The sequence below is a fragment of the Mytilus galloprovincialis genome, chromosome 7 (genome assembly GCF_965363235.1).
Source record: "Mytilus galloprovincialis chromosome 7, xbMytGall1.hap1.1, whole genome shotgun sequence".
Classification (NCBI taxonomy): domain Eukaryota; kingdom Metazoa; phylum Mollusca; class Bivalvia; order Mytilida; family Mytilidae; genus Mytilus; species Mytilus galloprovincialis.
In genome coordinates this window covers 33,888,761-33,908,082 of record NC_134844.1, presented here as the reverse complement: position 1 = coordinate 33,908,082, position 19,322 = coordinate 33,888,761, and the positions used below count along the sequence as shown (strand labels likewise).

At 31.7% G+C, this 19,322-nt stretch overlaps 1 protein-coding gene across 3 annotated transcripts in view; it reads left to right on the top strand.

The window, feature by feature from the left end:
- Positions 1-11,733: 11,733 nt before the first annotated feature.
- LOC143082831 (uncharacterized) overlaps positions 11,734-19,322 on the top strand; it is a 59,662-nt gene continuing 52,073 nt past the window's right edge. The window contains exons 1-2 of one of the 3 annotated variants that reach the window (XM_076258711.1): positions 11,734-11,865; positions 16,126-16,366. In XM_076258711.1, the coding sequence (XP_076114826.1) occupies positions 16,247-16,366 (120 nt within the window). In that variant the 5' untranslated portion in view covers positions 11,734-11,865; positions 16,126-16,246. Of the gene's footprint in view, positions 11,870-11,936; positions 12,039-16,125; positions 16,367-19,322 lie in introns of those variants that run through there. The other 2 variants (XM_076258712.1, XM_076258713.1) reach the window with 2 other exon arrangements.

The following is a 19,322-nucleotide window of genomic DNA, read 5'->3' as shown; positions in this document are numbered from 1 at the left end:
TGTGTAGATTGCATTGCATAATACAAGAACTTAAAAGACTATATTTGTCACTATTTACATTATAGTTCCATCCGTTAATGTTCCAAAATTCGCATTCTACCTAATAACCGCCACGCCCACTTTTGTAGTGTTTCCCTCGTCGATTTCCACCTCGTGCGCTGTTGTATCCCTGAGTACTATAATTTCGATTTTCATATTCTTCATCTATTGATAGGTGATCTCTTTGTTGGTTTTCACTACGACGTGGGTTGCTGTCAATTCGGTTGTCACGAAATCTTGATTCTCGAGTTCGGACTCTGCCTCCTTTTATTTCTAGTCTATTTTCGCCAATTGCGTTCACAATATTCCGTAAGTTGTTATTCAGAATCCGTTGCGACTTCGACAAATCATTTTCAATAAATATGTCTTTAAAATTTCGAGAATCTTTCAAATTGCGCTTTTTATCCATGACTTTTCTTTTTTCGTTCAACGATTTGAAAACTACAATTACTACACCGTATTTCCCTTCTTTGTAACTCTTCTTACGATCTGCAGATACCGCTTTTACGTCTTTTAAATGTAGACCATCTTTAATTAAAGCGTTCACCTTGTTTAATACATTCTCTCCGTTGGACTCGGGCAAATTCCTAACAATAACCCGTATAGCCTCGTCTGAAGTTGGTTGCTGTTTCCACTGGGGTAAAGCTGATGACCGTAACTGCATTCACGGTCATCCCAAGATGTCGGATGAAAAATTAGGTCAGTTTCTGTATTGTCTGTTAAAGTGTTTCTATATCATTTTCTTTACAAATCATACATTGAAACGATGTAAATTTATAAAAGAATCACTCGGAAATCACTAATTACTTCTGAGAAATGTGCATGAAACGGGAAATTCGATTTGAAAAAATCGCCAAGATGACCGTAAATCACAATCGAGATGACCGTAACAGAATCAGCGATTCATAACAAGGCTGACCGTAACTGCTTTTAAGATGACCGTAATTTGTAAATGATGACCGTAACTTTTAAAGGATGACCCTCAATTCTAAGAAATATCCGTATTTATATAACTATCTTTTTGTATCAAATGATTAATCGTGTTGGTATACACATATTAATATGAAAGTTTTATCCTATAGGTAGAAGAAAATAAAACGTGCTTCAAATGCAAAGATTACCACATGTATCTTTTTTACAGTAGAGGGTTCAATTTTTAAAATGAATTTGCCAAAAGACATGCGGTGCACAGCCTTCAACTGCTCGACAAAAGATTTTTTTTTTGTTTCTGGGATTCCTTTTAATGACATATAATAAATACACATTTTTAAAAATGCCAAAAAATTGCATGTACACCCATTGATATTATATCGTCTTTCATTTTGTCTTGCAAATAAAATAACAGAAATATTTTGAAAATATCATTCGAATAAACTAGTGAAGGTGAGCTCCAGCAAAGTAGATCCTTAAAATAGTATTGTACGAAAGCGTATCACAAGGCGGAACGTTGTCAATTTGTATATATACAGAAATGTTATTCATACAGTCAGGATTCTACTTCTTCAAAATTATCTCCCCATTACGCCAGTTCATGCTCACAGTCGTAGAAATGGAAGCCACTGTAGGGATGACGCTCTTCCAATTTTGCTCTTGAAAACTGATAAATTTATCCACATAGCACCATTACGATCGATCGTTATATGTCAGTTATATTTTAAAATACAAATGTATCTACTAGCTAATGAGCATTAGTTAATGATCTTGTCTGCATTGATTCAACTTAAAAATATTGTCTGTTTGGATGTCAGATGGAATTTTTGAAAATTCTTAAGCATTTAAAAAAATTCTAATTAAATATTTCGTGGAAGGGCAGACTAAACATTTTCAGTGGTTGAAGATTATAAACCCTAGTTATCACACACACATTTTCATCATCCAAATTAAAAGACTGTCGTCAAGTACTTTTAGAAAAAAATAGCTATTCGAACACACCTACTCTGTTTTTGTGATTCATTAGATAGGTATCTCAATTGACCCATATATTTCATCTTTTCGTACTGTCATTTTTTTACGTTATAAAGTCAACCTGTAGCTTTGATATATAATAATGATAGAATCTGAAGCGAGATGCTATATAAAATACTCTTGCTTTGTACGTTTTAAAGACAAAATATACACCCCAAACATGCCCTAACATAAAAAGGTGCACTCGGTTTTTCTTTTTTCGATACAATCGTTACCTGTTTTGGGGAATTTTTTCTTGATTCACATATTGGAAGGGCAGACACGAAAATTTCTGAACTAAAAGATTGATATGTTCTCCGTCCGTGATAAAAAAAATCGGAGGTTATGCATTTTCTACATCCAACTTATAGATACTATATATAAAAAAGAAGATGTGGTATTATTGCCAATGAGACAGCTATCCAGAAAAGACCAAAATGACACAAACATTAACAACTATAGGTAACCGTAAGGCCTTCAACAATGAGCAAAGCCCATACCGCATAGTCAGCTATAAAAGGCCCCGATAAGAACCATGTCGTCGACTTGATATCTTATTGTTTTGCATTACTATGTAATAGATACATTGAAAACTTATGCAAATGGTGTTTTAAAATAAGAAAATTGTCGTTTTATTTGTTTCTATTAACTTTTTCAAATTTTGTTACTATATCAAACATTACAGTTAACTTTTATCGCTTTCTCGATAAACACAGAGCTTCGATTCTTTTGTTCTATTTCAAAAGTGTTTCCGCCTGCATATATCAAGACAAATTAAGATTTTAATCTGCTTCCTCTGGACCCATACACATGGGCTCGATTACCAAATACTCGTATGTATTATTCATGTTTTTAATGCTCCGTTTATTGGCATTATGTTTTTCTGGTCTGTGCGTACGTTCGTCCGTTCGTCTGTTTGTTTGTCCGTTTGTCCAGCTTCAAGTTAAATAAAATTGAAACTTAGTACACATTTTCCCTATGGAATGATCTTTTTAATTCTAATGCCAAATTACAGTTTTATCCCATTTTCATAGTCCACTAAACATAGAAAATGATAGTGTAGATGAGGCATCCGTGTACTAGGGACACATTCATGTTTCTTCAAATTTTCGTCGTATCGCTGTAAATTTGTGTTAAAATTTTAACGTCGATATCAATAAATATTTCATTGTTTACGAGAAATATGCAATTTACTATCATTGTTATAAATCCTAAATATGGCCAATTATATTATAGTTAAAATAAAAGAAATTTATGAAACATATTTATATCCGCTAACCGAGCCCCTATTAAGATCGACAAACTCAACAAAAAAGCTTTGAATACAATACGGATATTTCTTAGAATTGATGGTCATCCTATAAAAGTTACGGTCGTCCTATATAAATTACAGTCAGTCTTTACAAATTACGGTCATCCTTTACAAGTTACGGTCATCTTTTTACCAATCACGGTCATCCTTGTTTTATGTTACGGTCATCTTGAAAATATTTTGATTATGATTTACGGTCATCTTCACGATTTTTTCAAATCGAATTTCCCGTTTCATGCACATTTCTCGGAAGTAATTAGTGATTTTCGAGTGATTCTTTTATAAATTTACATCGTTTCAATGTATGATTTGTAAAGAAAATGATATAGAAACACTTTAACAGACAATACAGAAACTGACCTAATTTTTCATCCGACATCTTGGGATGACCGTGAATGCAGTTACGGTCATCAGCTTTACCCCAGTGGTTTCGCCGCGTTTGCATAGGACTTTTCTATATTTTCAACTTTGTCAGACACAGTTTTTAATTCTTTTTGGAACTGTTGTTTAACTTTTTTCATTTCTGATGAAATTTTACTATCGATCAATGACGCTATTGTATTCGGGATTGTTTTCTCAAGATTATCCATTCTTTGTGTAATCATTTGACAAAAACTGTTACGTTATACTACATGTATGATTACGTAATCAGAGATCAATATTTTGATTAGATTGAATTTATGTATCATTGTCATTTTGTTTAGTTTCTTTTGTTACCTATTTTGACATCGGACTCGGGCTTCCTTTGAACCGAGTTTTACTGCACGAGTACTACGACTGCTGTGTGTTTGTTTTTCCTTATTGGCTAGAGGTATAAGGGGAGGGTTGAGATCTAAAAAATACATGTTTAACCCCGCCGCATTTTTGCACCTGTCCCAAGTCAGGAGCCTCTGGTCTTTGTTAGTCTTGTATGATTATGAATTTTAGTTTCTTGTGTATATTTCGAAGTTTAATATGACGTCCATTAACAATGAACTAGTATACATTTTTGTTTAGGGGCTAGCCGAAGCACGCCTCCGGATGCAGGAGTTTTTGCTGCATTGGAGACCCATTGGTGACCTTCGGCTGTTGTCTGCTCTTTTGTCGGATTGTTGTCTCTTTGACACATTCCCCATTTCCATTCTCAATTTTATTTTTTGTCTAAACTCTTTTACCTTTACCGATGATATATTGAAATATCGGTTTTACTTCACATGGGTGGATTATATATAAAAAATGTGTTTAGTTCACCTTCTGAATTTTAACTGCCGTGTCATCGACAATCATAGGTGAATTTTCTTTGTCTACGGGACGGTTAATTCACTGCTATAGTAGTTTTTAAATAAAAAAAAGTCGATAAAGACCGTTAAGTCAGATTACTTAATTTCAAAATGTAACTTTCTTTCGTGTACTTTATTATATTTTCATTTTAGATCAAAGATAATGATAATGTTTAATAAATCATATTTTCCTTAAGAAAACACGCTTGTCAGTATTACAGTGCATTTTATTTGATGGAAATTTAATTTTAAAAGAATTAATTTTCATAACAACAAAAATATGATAAGTCAAAATACAACATACTTTGGCGTTAAAAGACTGTTGATTATGTGCAATATTGTATTAAATTAATAAACCTATGGATATTGATCTTGAAATATTAAATTCCTCGTAAAATCAGTTTCAATGCTTTATTGTTATAAAAATTGTAATTTTGTTATAGAATTTCATTGAACGACCCCATCAATAGGGTTTAATTGCTGGATGTTGCCAAATGTTTTGTTTATGGTTAGCAGTATTTAAATATACATAAATGAAACAATATTTCGATAGTTACAGATTTTCCGCGTTCGATGTCGATCATCATTTGAAACATCCAGAGGTAGGTCACATTATTTAAGACTATTATACTTATTTTATTATTACTAAGTCTCGTTTTTACATTCAACATCTTTCGTTTTTGGAACACATGTTATATAATAAGCATGATAAGTAAGTCTTACTACTTTTTTCAGAGGCGGATTTTTTTTTTTTGGGGGGGGGGGGGGAGAGTATTCGCCACCCCCTTTCTGAAAAAAAGGTTGATTATATACATGTAGGGAATCTCTGAAGCATGACCGGATCGGGTCTCCTCTATGACAGTCAATGGGTCTCCACTTGTGAAAAAATCTGGAAATGCCACGGTTTTTTTAAAGTTTTTTTTTCAATAAAATATAAAGAAAACAGGAAAGAAGAATACTCTTTATGCAAATAGAGTGCTGATCTATAAGGAATTACGGATTTAGATATATACGAATTATCTTCTTGTTGAGTAAATGATTATTTACTTCAAATAATTAGAAGTCCAAGTGGATTTCCAGTGTGAGTCTTATCATTGAATTGAACTTGCAGGAGGACCATCTAAACTATAGCCGCATGTACATATAGATTTGAAAATTATTCAGCCGTAAGTCTCTCCTTTGAATTTTTTCGCATTTTGTCATATTGGGGCCTTTTAAAAGCTATATATACGGTATGGGTTTTGCTTATTGTTGAAGGTCGTGTTGTGACTTATAATTTGTTCATCCTCGTTCGTTATTCTGGGTCATAGGTTTCTTATTGGCATGGGCAATCATATCACATCTGATTTTTATATAGAGAGGTTAATTATGCCTTTGAGCATCACGAATACTACAAAGAGAAGGTATCTTTTTTTATCCACCGGAGAATTTGGTTGTGAATAGACCAAGATTTCCCACTCTGTGAGCACTTAATTAAAATTTGGGAAAGAAATTGCAATTGCATACGAATTTATAAATTCCGTTTCGATAAATAAATATACAATGGTACACTCATTTATCATAATAAACAGTGGCGGATCCAGAAAAAAAATTGGGGGTGGTCCCAAATGAATATTGAATGGTATGAAAAAGGTTAAAAAATACCTTCGACATTATGGAAGATCATGAATTTGGACAACACCATGCAATGCACATATTCCTAGGTAAAGGAATTTAAAGACATGTAACACTGATTTTTATTTAAGACTCTATACAATATCTTGCAATCTAAAATAGCACAATAGACAACTGTCATCTGAATTAGGCAAGCTGTAAAAAGAGTTAAGCTAAAATGTTCCGAATCGGTAAAAATAGTTCTACGTAAAATTGTTCAAAATTTACTAATTTAACAAAGAGTCGTTTATCAGGTCATTCAACATCATCGTTCGCGGGTGTTTCCTTGCAAAGTTATCTATAATTTGTTTTATGTTTAGTTGCAAACTGTAGTGCACATGCATCAACGCAAGTCCGTTTAAACGGGATTGTTCACTAGTTGTTCTCAGGTACACTGGGGTAAAGCTGATGACCGTAACTGCATTCACGGTCATCCCAAGATGTCGGATGAAAAATTAGGTCAGTTTCTGTATTGTCTGTTAAAGTGTTTCTATATCATTTTCTTTACAAATCATACATTGAAACGATGTAAATTTATAAAAGAATCACTCGGAAATCACTAATTACTTCTGAGAAATGTGCATGAAACGGGAAATTCGATTTGAAAAAATCGCCAAGATGACCGTAAATCACAATCGAGATGACCGTAACAGAATCAGCGATTCATAACAAGGCTGACCGTAACTGCTTTTAAGATGACCGTAATTTGTAAATGATGACCGTAACTTTTAAAGGATGACCCTCAATTCTAAGAAATATCCGTATTTATATAACTATCTTTTTGTATCAAATGATTAATCGTGTTGGTAAACACATATTAATATGAAAGTTTTATCCTATAGGTAGAAGAAAATAAAACGTGCTTCAAATGCAAAGATTACCACATGTATCTTTTTTACAGTAGAGGGTTCAATTTTTAAAATGAATTTGCCAAAAGACATGCGGTGCACAGCCTTCAACTGCTCGACAAAAGATTTTTTTTTTTGTTTCTGGGATTCCTTTTAATGACATATAATAAATACACATTTTTAAAAATGCCAAAAAATTGCATGTACACCCATTGATATTATATCGTCTTTCATTTTGTCTTGCAAATAAAATAACAGAAATATTTTGAAAATATCATTCGAATAAACTAGTGAAGGTGAGCTCCAGCAAAGTAGATCCTTAAAATAGTATTGTACGAAAGCGTATCACAAGGCGGAACGTTGTCAATTTGTATATATACAGAAATGTTATTCATACAGTCAGGATTCTACTTCTTCAAAATTATCTCCCCATTACGCCAGTTCATGCTCACAGTCGTAGAAATGGAAGCCACTGTAGGGATGACGCTCTTCCAATTTTGCTCTTGAAAACTGATAAATTTATCCACATAGCACCATTACGATCGATCGTTATATGTCAGTTATATTTTAAAATACAAATGTATCTACTAGCTAATGAGCATTAGTTAATGATCTTGTCTGCATTGATTCAACTTAAAAATATTGTCTGTTTGGATGTCAGATGGAATTTTTGAAAATTCTTAAGCATTTAAAAAAATTCTAATTAAATATTTCGTGGAAGGGCAGACTAAACATTTTCAGTGGTTGAAGATTATAAACCCTAGTTATCACACACACATTTTCATCATCCAAATTAAAAGACTGTCGTCAAGTACTTTTAGAAAAAAATAGCTATTCGAACACACCTACTCTGTTTTTGTGATTCATTAGATAGGTATCTCAATTGACCCATATATTTCATCTTTTCGTACTGTCATTTTTTTACGTTATAAAGTCAACCTGTAGCTTTGATATATAATAATGATAGAATCTGAAGCGAGATGCTATATAAAATACTCTTGCTTTGTACGTTTTAAAGACAAAATATACACCCCAAACATGCCCTAACATAAAAAGGTGCACTCGGTTTTTCTTTTTTCGATACAATCGTTACCTGTTTTGGGGAATTTTTTCTTGATTCACATATTGGAAGGGCAGACACGAAAATTTCTGAACTAAAAGATTGATATGTTCTCCGTCCGTGATAACAAAAATCGGAGGTTATGCATTTTCTACATCCAACTTATAGATACTATATATAAAAAAGAAGATGTGGTATTATTGCCAATGAGACAGCTATCCAGAAAAGACCAAAATGACACAAACATTAACAACTATAGGTAACCGTAAGGCCTTCAACAATGAGCAAAGCCCATACCGCATAGTCAGCTATAAAAGGCCCCGATAAGAACCATGTCGTCGACTTGATATCTTATTGTTTTGCATTACTATGTAATAGATACATTGAAAACTTATGCAAATGGTGTTTTAAAATAAGAAAATTGTCGTTTTATTTGTTTCTATTAACTTTTTCAAATTTTGTTACTATATCAAACATTACAGTTAACTTTTATCGCTTTCTCGATAAACACAGAGCTTCGATTCTTTTGTTCTATTTCAAAAGTGTTTCCGCCTGCATATATCAAGACAAATTAAGATTTTAATCTGCTTCCTCTGGACCCATACACATGGGCTCGATTACCAAATACTCGTATGTATTATTCATGTTTTTAATGCTCCATTTATTGGCATTATGTTTTTCTGGTCTGTGCGTACGTTCGTCCGTTCGTCTGTTTGTTTGTCCGTTTGTCCAGCTTCAAGTTAAATAAAATTGAAACTTAGTACACATTTTCCCTATGGAATGATCTTTTTAATTCTAATGCCAAATTACAGTTTTATCCCATTTTCATAGTCCACTAAACATAGAAAATGATAGTGTAGATGAGGCATCCGTGTACTAGGGACACATTCATGTTTCTTCAAATTTTCGTCGTATCGCTGTAAATTTGTGTTAAAATTTTAACGTCGATATCAATAAATATTTCATTGTTTACGAGAAATATGCAATTTACTATCATTGTTATAAATCCTAAATATGGCCAATTATATTATAGTTAAAATAAAAGAAATTTATGAAACATATTTATATCCGCTAACCGAGCCCCTATTAAGATCGACAAACTCAACAAAAAAGCTTTGAATACAATACGGATATTTCTTAGAATTGATGGTCATCCTATAAAAGTTACGGTCGTCCTATATAAATTACAGTCAGTCTTTACAAATTACGGTCATCCTTTACAAGTTACGGTCATCTTTTTACCAATCACGGTCATCCTTGTTTTATGTTACGGTCATCTTGAAAATATTTTGATTATGATTTACGGTCATCTTCACGATTTTTTCAAATCGAATTTCCCGTTTCATGCACATTTCTCGGAAGTAATTAGTGATTTTCGAGTGATTCTTTTATAAATTTACATCGTTTCAATGTATGATTTGTAAAGAAAATGATATAGAAACACTTTAACAGACAATACAGAAACTGACCTAATTTTTCATCCGACATCTTGGGATGACCGTGAATGCAGTTACGGTCATCAGCTTTACCCCAGTGAGGTAGGTTTTTTAAAAGTGATAACTCACTTTTGGATCGCTCAAATTCGCAACTCGTCACTCCCACGGCAGCTATGATTTTTAAGATAACAGAAATATTTGGAAAGTCTATTTATTAAATCACGTTTGCAATTAACAGCCAATATATAAATTGCTATCATATTGACCGTGCAAGGGCTGTTTAGCCAGTCAAGGTTGTTAAAAACTTCCATTTGTTGTTTTTTCCATGATTGTGAATCTAGATTCATCTGTATATAGGATGTCACTATGTCGTTGTTTCTGACCTTGGGAACTTTGAGTAACTTTTATTCTTAGATTAATAATCAATTCAACCATTTCTATTATTTTTTTAAAATTAGTCTTTAAATTTAATATAGAGCATGGAATTCATTGTATCCAATGGTGCAATCATAAATTTCTCTTGCTATCGTATAGAGACATCTTCATTGCATGTTGTTAAGAACGCAGTTACAACCAAGGGGCTTACTTTCGTCAATGGTATGACCTTATTAGTAACATTCATCTCGATTTTCGTGATTCAGTCACAGAAAAGACTGTCTTAATTGGAAATCATGTAGAGGCAACATAGAAAAGAATATATTTTGGTCATCAAGTATTTTTTGACAGAAAATTATCGCCGCAATACAGCCTTTTGTATTGAAGTGGTGTTAAGCAAACTCCCAATCAATCAAAATTTAAAAATATCAAATGATATTTCGAATTTTGAATGTGTCAGACAATATTTCGCAGCACACAGTTCTCATTAATTTTTTTATAAGAAAACAAAAGAACAAGATTCAGTTCATATTCCAATAGTATACGTATTTATTGTTTGTGTTATTTGTTTTCCGTCTCGTTACTTAATTAATTGTTGTTTGTATATAACGTTCAGTGACAACTATTTCGTCCATATTGAAGACGACTATCCCATTGACTTTATTCAATACCTCCTTTAATTGTTATGTAATAGTACGTTGTTATCAGTCTTTCCTGTTGTTTGTTTAAAAAAAAACCCACTCAATTCATTAAATTCAAAATCCCTATCTGACCTTTGTTTGATATATCACAACATCAATACCGTTTATATCAAGCGGTTCATATCAATGGGTCCAAATAGAGAAACTTCAATTTTGCCATAGGGTAGATCTTGTATATGGGTTATTTAAAATCCAATTATTGAATGACCAAATTAAACTTGAGACATTAAGCTCAGACAGTAGTCACAGTACGCATGACGCGTATTCCAGGAGTGATCTTCAACAGGTTCACTAGGTAGGCTTGAAACCCAAAATAGTTGGTAACAACAACTAAGGTGTTTAAGATCGTCAAAGCCTAAAAAGAGTAATTAAAATATCCAAGGTCAACATTCATTGTCTGTAGTATTATTAAAAAAATAATCGTTTAATTCATTCCAGTTCATGAATCAAGCGGGCGGATTTTTTCTCGGGAATTACTAGCCAAACGGTAGCAGTACCGTACTTGAAAAGTGGTACTAACGCTAAAATGAATTTGAAATTTTGCATAAAAAATATCCAATTCCTCAAGCAATCATGGTTTACATAGTCAGTTTTTGGCAGATAAGTTATGACCAGTTTGTTGTTATCTACTAGTAGCTTCTAATGTTTAGAAACGCTAAAATAAATTTGAATTTTTCCATAAAAAATAAGCAATCATGGTTTGCAAAGTCAAAATTTGAGTCAGATTGATTTTAAGTGCTCAAAATCTGAAGCCATTTCGACCTCATAAAAATCTAGGACATCTTGCTTTTAGACTTAATATTTTTAGTTTTTATTTATGACTTGAATTAAAGAAATAAACTTTGATACTTGTCTTATTCATTAAAAAGTGGAAGTTTTTTTTAGTAGGTAGATATTTCAGTTTTTACGACTCCCGTACTTTGACATGAACGTTACAATGTTTAAACACGGTTTATTAATTAATTTAATTAAGGAACAAAATAAAATATCATTAGATCTATATACATTTTATATACAAATATAAGAAATTTAAATTCAAACACTTCAATAAAATTAAATAGAAAATATCAAAGAATTCAATAAAAGATGTAATTGAAGAAAACATGTCGGAACAAAACGTCTCGCTTCACGAATTTCAACGGATATTACATGTACCTCTTTTTTGTATTGAACATTGATGTTTTTTTTAACTAATCCATGTTAAATGATATTAAGGAGTGAAAAGTCACCTTTTTCAAGTAAGTCTAATTTTATGTTTAATCTTGTTAGTTTAAGTTGTTACCTATTACATATATCTGTTAATTGATATCTTTTGTGCAGTATACATTTTGGAGATGCATAGAAAGTTAATACGATCAATTACTTTACTGTCATCACAGTTTATCTATACTGGACACCGAGAAAATACATGGTAAGAATTTACATATTTTACAAATATTTTTGTAATTTTTTAAATAAAAATAAACGTCTTTATTATATTATTGGCAGAATTAATCAACATTTATTTGACTTGTATTATCATTTTGATCGGAGTTTGAGATAACATGTACACTATTTGAATATTGCAGAAAAGTATAAGGAAATAGTAAGAAAAAATGAGAATTTTTTAAACTAACTACTGTACTGACATTGTCGTTAAATGAAGCCGTAGTTTTCTTCTTCTTTCTCTCTTTAACGTTCTGTGCTTTTGTGGGAGTAATTTAGTATTGGTTATGTACGTGTCTTCGTTTTGGAAAAACCACACGTAAAAATAAGTGCAAACTATACGCCCTCAGGGCGACTGTGTAATTTGAAATAAAGCTTAGAATAAGATGGTTTAACAACTAACGAAAGTATACATCTTATACACCTCTTCTGTATGATTCAATGGTTGTGTCACTCAACAATATTTATCAAAAGTACCAGGATTATAATTTAGTACGCCAGACGCGCGTTTCGTCTACATAAGACTAATCAGTGACGCTCATATCAAAATAATTGTTGCGGCAGTCCAATTTAGATTATGATGGTCTATGAAGAAAACGAATAAAGATATGAACGGGTCTTTTCATAAGAAATCATTCTTCGTATACCATCTTGCTCTCAGTGATGTGAATACCCAATACTGTCTTGCTCTTGATGTGAATACCCAATACTGTCTTGCTCTTGGTGTGAATAACCCCATCTTATTAAAAAGCGGAAATTGCCTCCTCGTCGAAGCTGTTGACCATCACGTAATTGAGATCTATGTTTCAATAGATTGGTCAACGACTGTAATTTTGTAGATGGTATGGGAAAACAAGTACGTGTTAATGTGCTCTCTTTCTAATTACTATCAGTTCCAATCTAATACCTCTAGAATTGATGATACCGCGTTGCATAGGTTCAAGCTTGTTTATGTTGTCCTGAGATGCCGAATTACAGATGGTAATTTACTTTTCCATGGAGTGTCTTCTGAGCGCATGATGGTATAGGACTTAAGTGTTACTAGGACTGTTTTATGATTCTTTGAAGAACATTATTGGTGGAATACCCTTTTATGTGACAATATCAATTTGTTTAGTAATACAGAATGGCCCGTCTAGATAGTTCACATATAGTCAATTTCCTCAAGGTTATGGTCGTGTATTTTGTAGTTTGATTTACATGGATTCTGTTTTGTTGTTACTCTGTAGACTAGACATTTTAGGGGTGGATTTTCTACACAATGGAGACCTGCTTTATTTCTTTCAACTTTGTAAAGAACGTAGGGTTACATCAAAACGAAGTAATTGCCATTTTCATAATGTTAAAGCTGAAATAAGAAATTTTGATATATATAAAAACCCAATATGGAAATGTTTTTGTTTTTGTTTTTGTCTGTTCAAATCTCAACTTTATTTAATTCAACAAACCTATGTCTTGTTTACTATGAAACGTATACATTGTAATTGAAATGTCTGTCAATTGTATGATTTAAACAAAATATTACGTAGGTTTTCTGTGTTGCTAAATAAAATATCTTGAAGCTACAGACTTTAGCGAGATTTAAATTTTGAAAATTAAATGTTTATTTTATTTCAATTGCCATTTTCATATAAACTTCTGTTAACTTTGCCTCAAAGACTTTTTTCTAGAGAAAGTACCATACCATGTAATCAATCATGTCTTTGTACAGTCCATATTTAAAAAAAAACAAGTTTAAATGTAACATATGCATCTATTGTATATTCTATAAGTTAAACACTTTTAAAATTGAAAGAGTCAGGTTAGAGGTATGTGATAGAAAAAAAAGAATGAAATTTACAAAACTACTCATCGTCAAAAGAGAATGAGCATAGGATTTGACTGTTTGTCAGGAAAAAGCTTGAATCGGAGAAAGGTAGGAACAAATCTGACGACCTCGCACAGGAGCCAGTAGTTCAGAAACAGTCGTTGTTTCATGTCTTTCATATGTGTTAATCAGGTTTTTCTCACTTGAATTGTTTCACATTTTTTATATCGTTTTTTTTATATCCGACTATAAAGTATGGGTTTTTCTTATTGTTGAGGGGTGGCCTACAATTGCCTGCTTCTACTTCAATTTCACTCTATGGTAGTTGTTTCATTGGGAATCATGCCACACCTATTTAATTTTATATACACGACACGAACGCATGATGAGAGTTGTTGCATCATTGATTCTTCCAGCTTGAGAGAACTTTGTACCTTTCCAATATGGACTCAATATTTAGGGTCTAATTGGACCTGATAATGGTCAAATGGTTCAAATAACTTAATATCTAAATCAAACGTCATTGCTGTATTTTATCCAAATTCTCAAAACATTAGGGAATATACCTAATTGTAGTCATAAACTGAAAAATGATATTTAAACTGTACATTTAAACAACATGTCCTTGAATACACATGCTGAAATTTGAATATATAGTCAATTAAAAGGATGAAAAAATAGAGTTTTCATATTTAAACATCTGAACTATCATGTAGGGTCTAATTAAAAAAACAAGGAAATACGATACCACTAAAATAAATAACAATGATCCTTAAATAAGTTTGAATTACTAATACTTAAATGACATAGAAATTAATCAAATTGTAAATAGGATAAACTGAATCTTTATAAATAAATAAACTTATATTTATACTAGTTTGAAAAGAATTTAATTTTTCTTTAGGAAGAATCTTTAAATAGTCAAATTCAGATGTATTCATTTTAACATAAACTGCACATGAAAAAAATAGTTTAATGATATTTATGTCGACACGCAAATACATTAAAATCTAATTCTAATCATGATGTTGACATATCAGTTTTGGAGGAGCATGCTTTGTTCAGGTTAAAAACCCGCAAAATACTTCAATATGTAAATTATAAGATTACGAGACTGAATACAGAAATTAAATATTCTCCCTACGTGTATTAATTTTAAAAGGAAATTTGCTACTGGAAGACATCCTGATTTGTACAATCTTTACAGTGCGATGATGCAATTCCTTTTCTCGTTTTATTCATGGAAGGATTATTTACAGACTCACACATTCTATAATGTTATACAAATGTTTAACATACATTTCGACTTGTCTGAATTATCTATACAAAAGTTTAACATACATTTCGACTTGTATGAACTATCTATATAAAAGTTTAACATACATTTCGACTTGTCTGAACTATCTATACAAAAGTTTAACATACATTTCGACTTGTATGAACTATCTATACAAAAGTTTAACATACATTTCGACTTGTATTAACTCTGTATACAATGTTTGACTTGAATGTGCTCTTTTTACAGATAGTATAACTCTTTTGAGCTGTACTTTTACTTCTATTTTTCCTAGAGGCAGGCAAAATTACTACCTATTTTATTGTTCACAGATAGATTTTAATATGCTTATTCTTGTCTCAAAGTGTTTGTAATATTGCCCGCTGGGCATTTGATATATCAATTGTTACTAAGGTCAATGTCAATGTTATATTTGTTTTAGTTTATAAATGTACTGTATAAGTTGTTTTAAATACTTTTATGATGGCATATAGACTCCGTCCTCTATCATGTTTGTAAATTAACTATTAACTATAACATTATGTGTACAACATTTGTTTTGATATGTTGTTAGATGATTTTGGGTTATTAATTTTTTTTTAATTACAAGTCTATTGTCTAGATTAATATATGATCGGTCTGTTAATTTTTTTTTATCATATTATTCTTATTTGAATAGAAATACTAATTCTTCTTTTCATAGCACGATCTATTATCCATCATTTAATTGTACATCTAATATTTTATCTCTGCAAAAAGCATCTATTTCTATAGGATATCGGTGTCAGACCATACACCAGAGTCACACTTCAAAACATGCTTATACTCGAAACTATGTATCAAAATACATAAACACGACTTTTAATGACTGAAATGGGGATTGTATTATAACATTTAAATAAAACTTAGTAAATAGATGCAATAAAAAGATAAACCACATAAAACTCAATTTCATTTTAGTTTATTTGTTTAATTCTTTTGTTGAAATAGGTAGCAAGAATGCACAAGAAATTAAACTGTAAAAACTGGATATTTTCCAACTGTAACCAAATCCCATTAAAAACCAGATATTGTCAAAAGCTGACTAGAGGTCAATACTAAACAACAGACCATGGAAGAACTGGCTATTTCATCACTCGGACGTAGACCTACGTATTTAGAAGAAAAAGAGCATACGTTCTTTAGCCACAAGTCACCTACTATCTTATCAATAACAGGCAATTCATTGAAGGTAAGTCAAATAAGGCAGTTCTACTCGTTTTTATGAAGATATTGGCAGGTTAAAGAGTCTAAAACCCCAAAGACTGAAAAAATGAGGTGGACATAGTAAAAATGTTGCTATGATATATATGTACCGTCCGAAACTATCTAAATTATGAGAAAAATTACAATAACTTTAACAATTTCAATAGCAAAACCATAACCTATAATCTTGTCTTTTAGAACTAAATAGTCACTTATTTTGTATTCGAGGTCAAACTGTCATGAACGGATACACAAGGCGAAGTTCCGAAAGCACCCGTATATTTACACCCATACAATTTATCTGGGAATATTTTATTAAGTCTTTTTGGTCTCTAGTAGATAGTTGTCTGATTGGCAATTCATTTCAATGTCTCATGTTCTGTAATAAACTTTGCCACAAAGGATCATATGTAGGACTTGAGTTTAGAGGGTGTGAGCCTAATCATTTTTCTGAGCGACCATTTGTGTTCCCTTCTTAAGGGGCGTTATGTTTTCGGTCTGTGTGTCCGTTCTTTCGTCCATCTGTTCGTCCGTCTGTCCCGCTTCAGGATAATGTTTTTGGTTAAATTTTTTGGCCAAGATAGTTTTGGATGAAGTTGAAGTCCAATCAACTTGAAACTTAGTACACATGTTCTTAATGATATGTATGGTCTTTCTTATCTAATGCCAAATTAAACACGGAGCATAGGCTCAAACTGAACAGTAATCTATAAAGGGCCCCAAAATAACTATAGTGTAAAACAATTCAAACAGGAAAACCAAGTATATATTTCATAGCTCATTTGTTGACATTTGAAGTTAATATATTTTTAATGATTTATGACAAAAGAAAACAATTCTTTTCAAAGATTTAAATTTTCCAAAATTAAAATATATATTGATAATTTGCCAAAATTACATAGTATCAAATGCAGGTGATTTAATGTGAAGAGGTCGGCATATTTCCCTTTATCTGGGTGTAACCATCAAATATATATAAATTTCCTAGGTTGTTTTCTTAACATATAACATATGCAACTTAGCTTTATTGCAAAACTTAATTATTGGGCGAAATGATAAAGTCAGCATAGTTTACCAGTTTTCTTCTTATTAAACTTGTATCTGCAGGTTAAAAACTTTTTTCACATGTTTTGCAAAAGTTTAGCAAAGTGAAAATATTTTCAAAATGATAAAATTGAGAAAGGAAATGGGGAATGTGTCAAAGCGACAACAACCCGACCATAGAGCAGACAACAGCCGAAGGCCACCAATGGGTCTTCAATGTAGCGAGAAACTCCCGCACCCGTAGGTGTCCTTCAGCTGTCCCCTTAAAAAATATGTTTACTAGTACAGTGATAATAGACGATAATAGTGAGTTGGTTTACGATGTTTGCATTAGGGAGGGGAACCAACAAAACAAAAAGTGCACTGGTAACCGAGATGTTCTTGCGTCTGTTCACACTCATTCGAATGCTTGATCAATAGGTTCATAAATAAGTTGATAAATTTATTTTTTTTAGGAAATCAGGCATACGTGTATGAGAAATCTTATTAACACTCCTGTTTTGCAAAGCAATGGAAAACATATTAGATAACGGGATTTTCGAACACAAGTGAAAGAATATGCATAATTTAAAGAAAACGAAAATTTATACTGTTTCGGTTCTTATAAACATTTTTGGCTTTCAAATATTCGACTTTAAGCGTTCCTTGTGAAGCATAATCTTTTATAAAAATTTGATAACTCTTAAGTTTATAAATGTTGATTTTTTTTCACATTTCATACTAAGGTACAACTTAATCATGCAAATATACTGTTGACGTGTTTGAATTTTTAAATTTGGCTCTTCTTTTATCTTTCTTAAGGGTATCAACATGTTCCTGCATTTTAAACACCCATGCTTCTCAATACGATAATCTTAACTAGCTACAATGAAGTATTTATTTTTCTGGTAATTGGCAGACAATTCGAATTGTTAGAGAGTCCGAGTTGCAAACATCGTAAACCAACGCAAACAATGAAATACGTACGTGCGCGTGATGTAGCGTTGCTTCATAAGAACTCTAAAAAAAGATTTGTAATAAACTCACAGAATTTCATTATTTGTTCACACTTATTTAGGAAACCTTGAGATCAAACAGAATTAAGAAATGACAGTGTTAATTTTTAAAGTAAATGACGTGTCAAAATAAGATAAAAGAATATTTTTTTATATCAATTTGTGCTGTAAAAGCTTCATGAACTTTTTACCTTCAACCACGATCCTAAAATCTTGTCATAAGCTGTATTTCTTGGAACGTTCTTCAATTCTTGTATTTCCACATGAATCAGATTATGCTGAATGTGTCCTTTTCCATATTAGTCCTTGTCTCATTCAATGTAAGGTTTTTACTGTTTTCCCTGAGATAAAAACATCGTTTTCTTCAACCGGTCATTTTACTGGGGGTAGTGATATAACTTCGGCAACTGTCTTGAACTGTACAGTTATTCTTTATACAAAGTCTATGTTTTATATATGTTACTGGCATTTTCTAAATTTAGGCATTTTGTAAAATGCCTGAAAAATTTAGGCATTTTGTAAAATGCCTGCAAGATTCAGTCATTATACATATAATGACTGAAAACTTTAGGCATTTTGTAAAATGCCTGCAAGATTCAGTCATTATACATAATGACTAAATTTTCTATAGGCGTTTCACAAAATGCATGGAAAAATTAAAAGGCATTTATAGAATAAAAACAATTGAAAGCTTTAAACACCAGAGCTGTTTTATTTGTGATAATTACTGAATCAAAAAAAGAAGAGCTTAAACTATCAAGAATACGTTTTACTGAATTATTACAATTCACACAAGCACAGAACTTGACCTTTTTTTTAAATTTCTCAAAATGTTTGCACGACAGAACTACACAGTATTTGTCCTGAGTTTTTGCAATTATTTTGTTTGGCGTAAAATTTGAT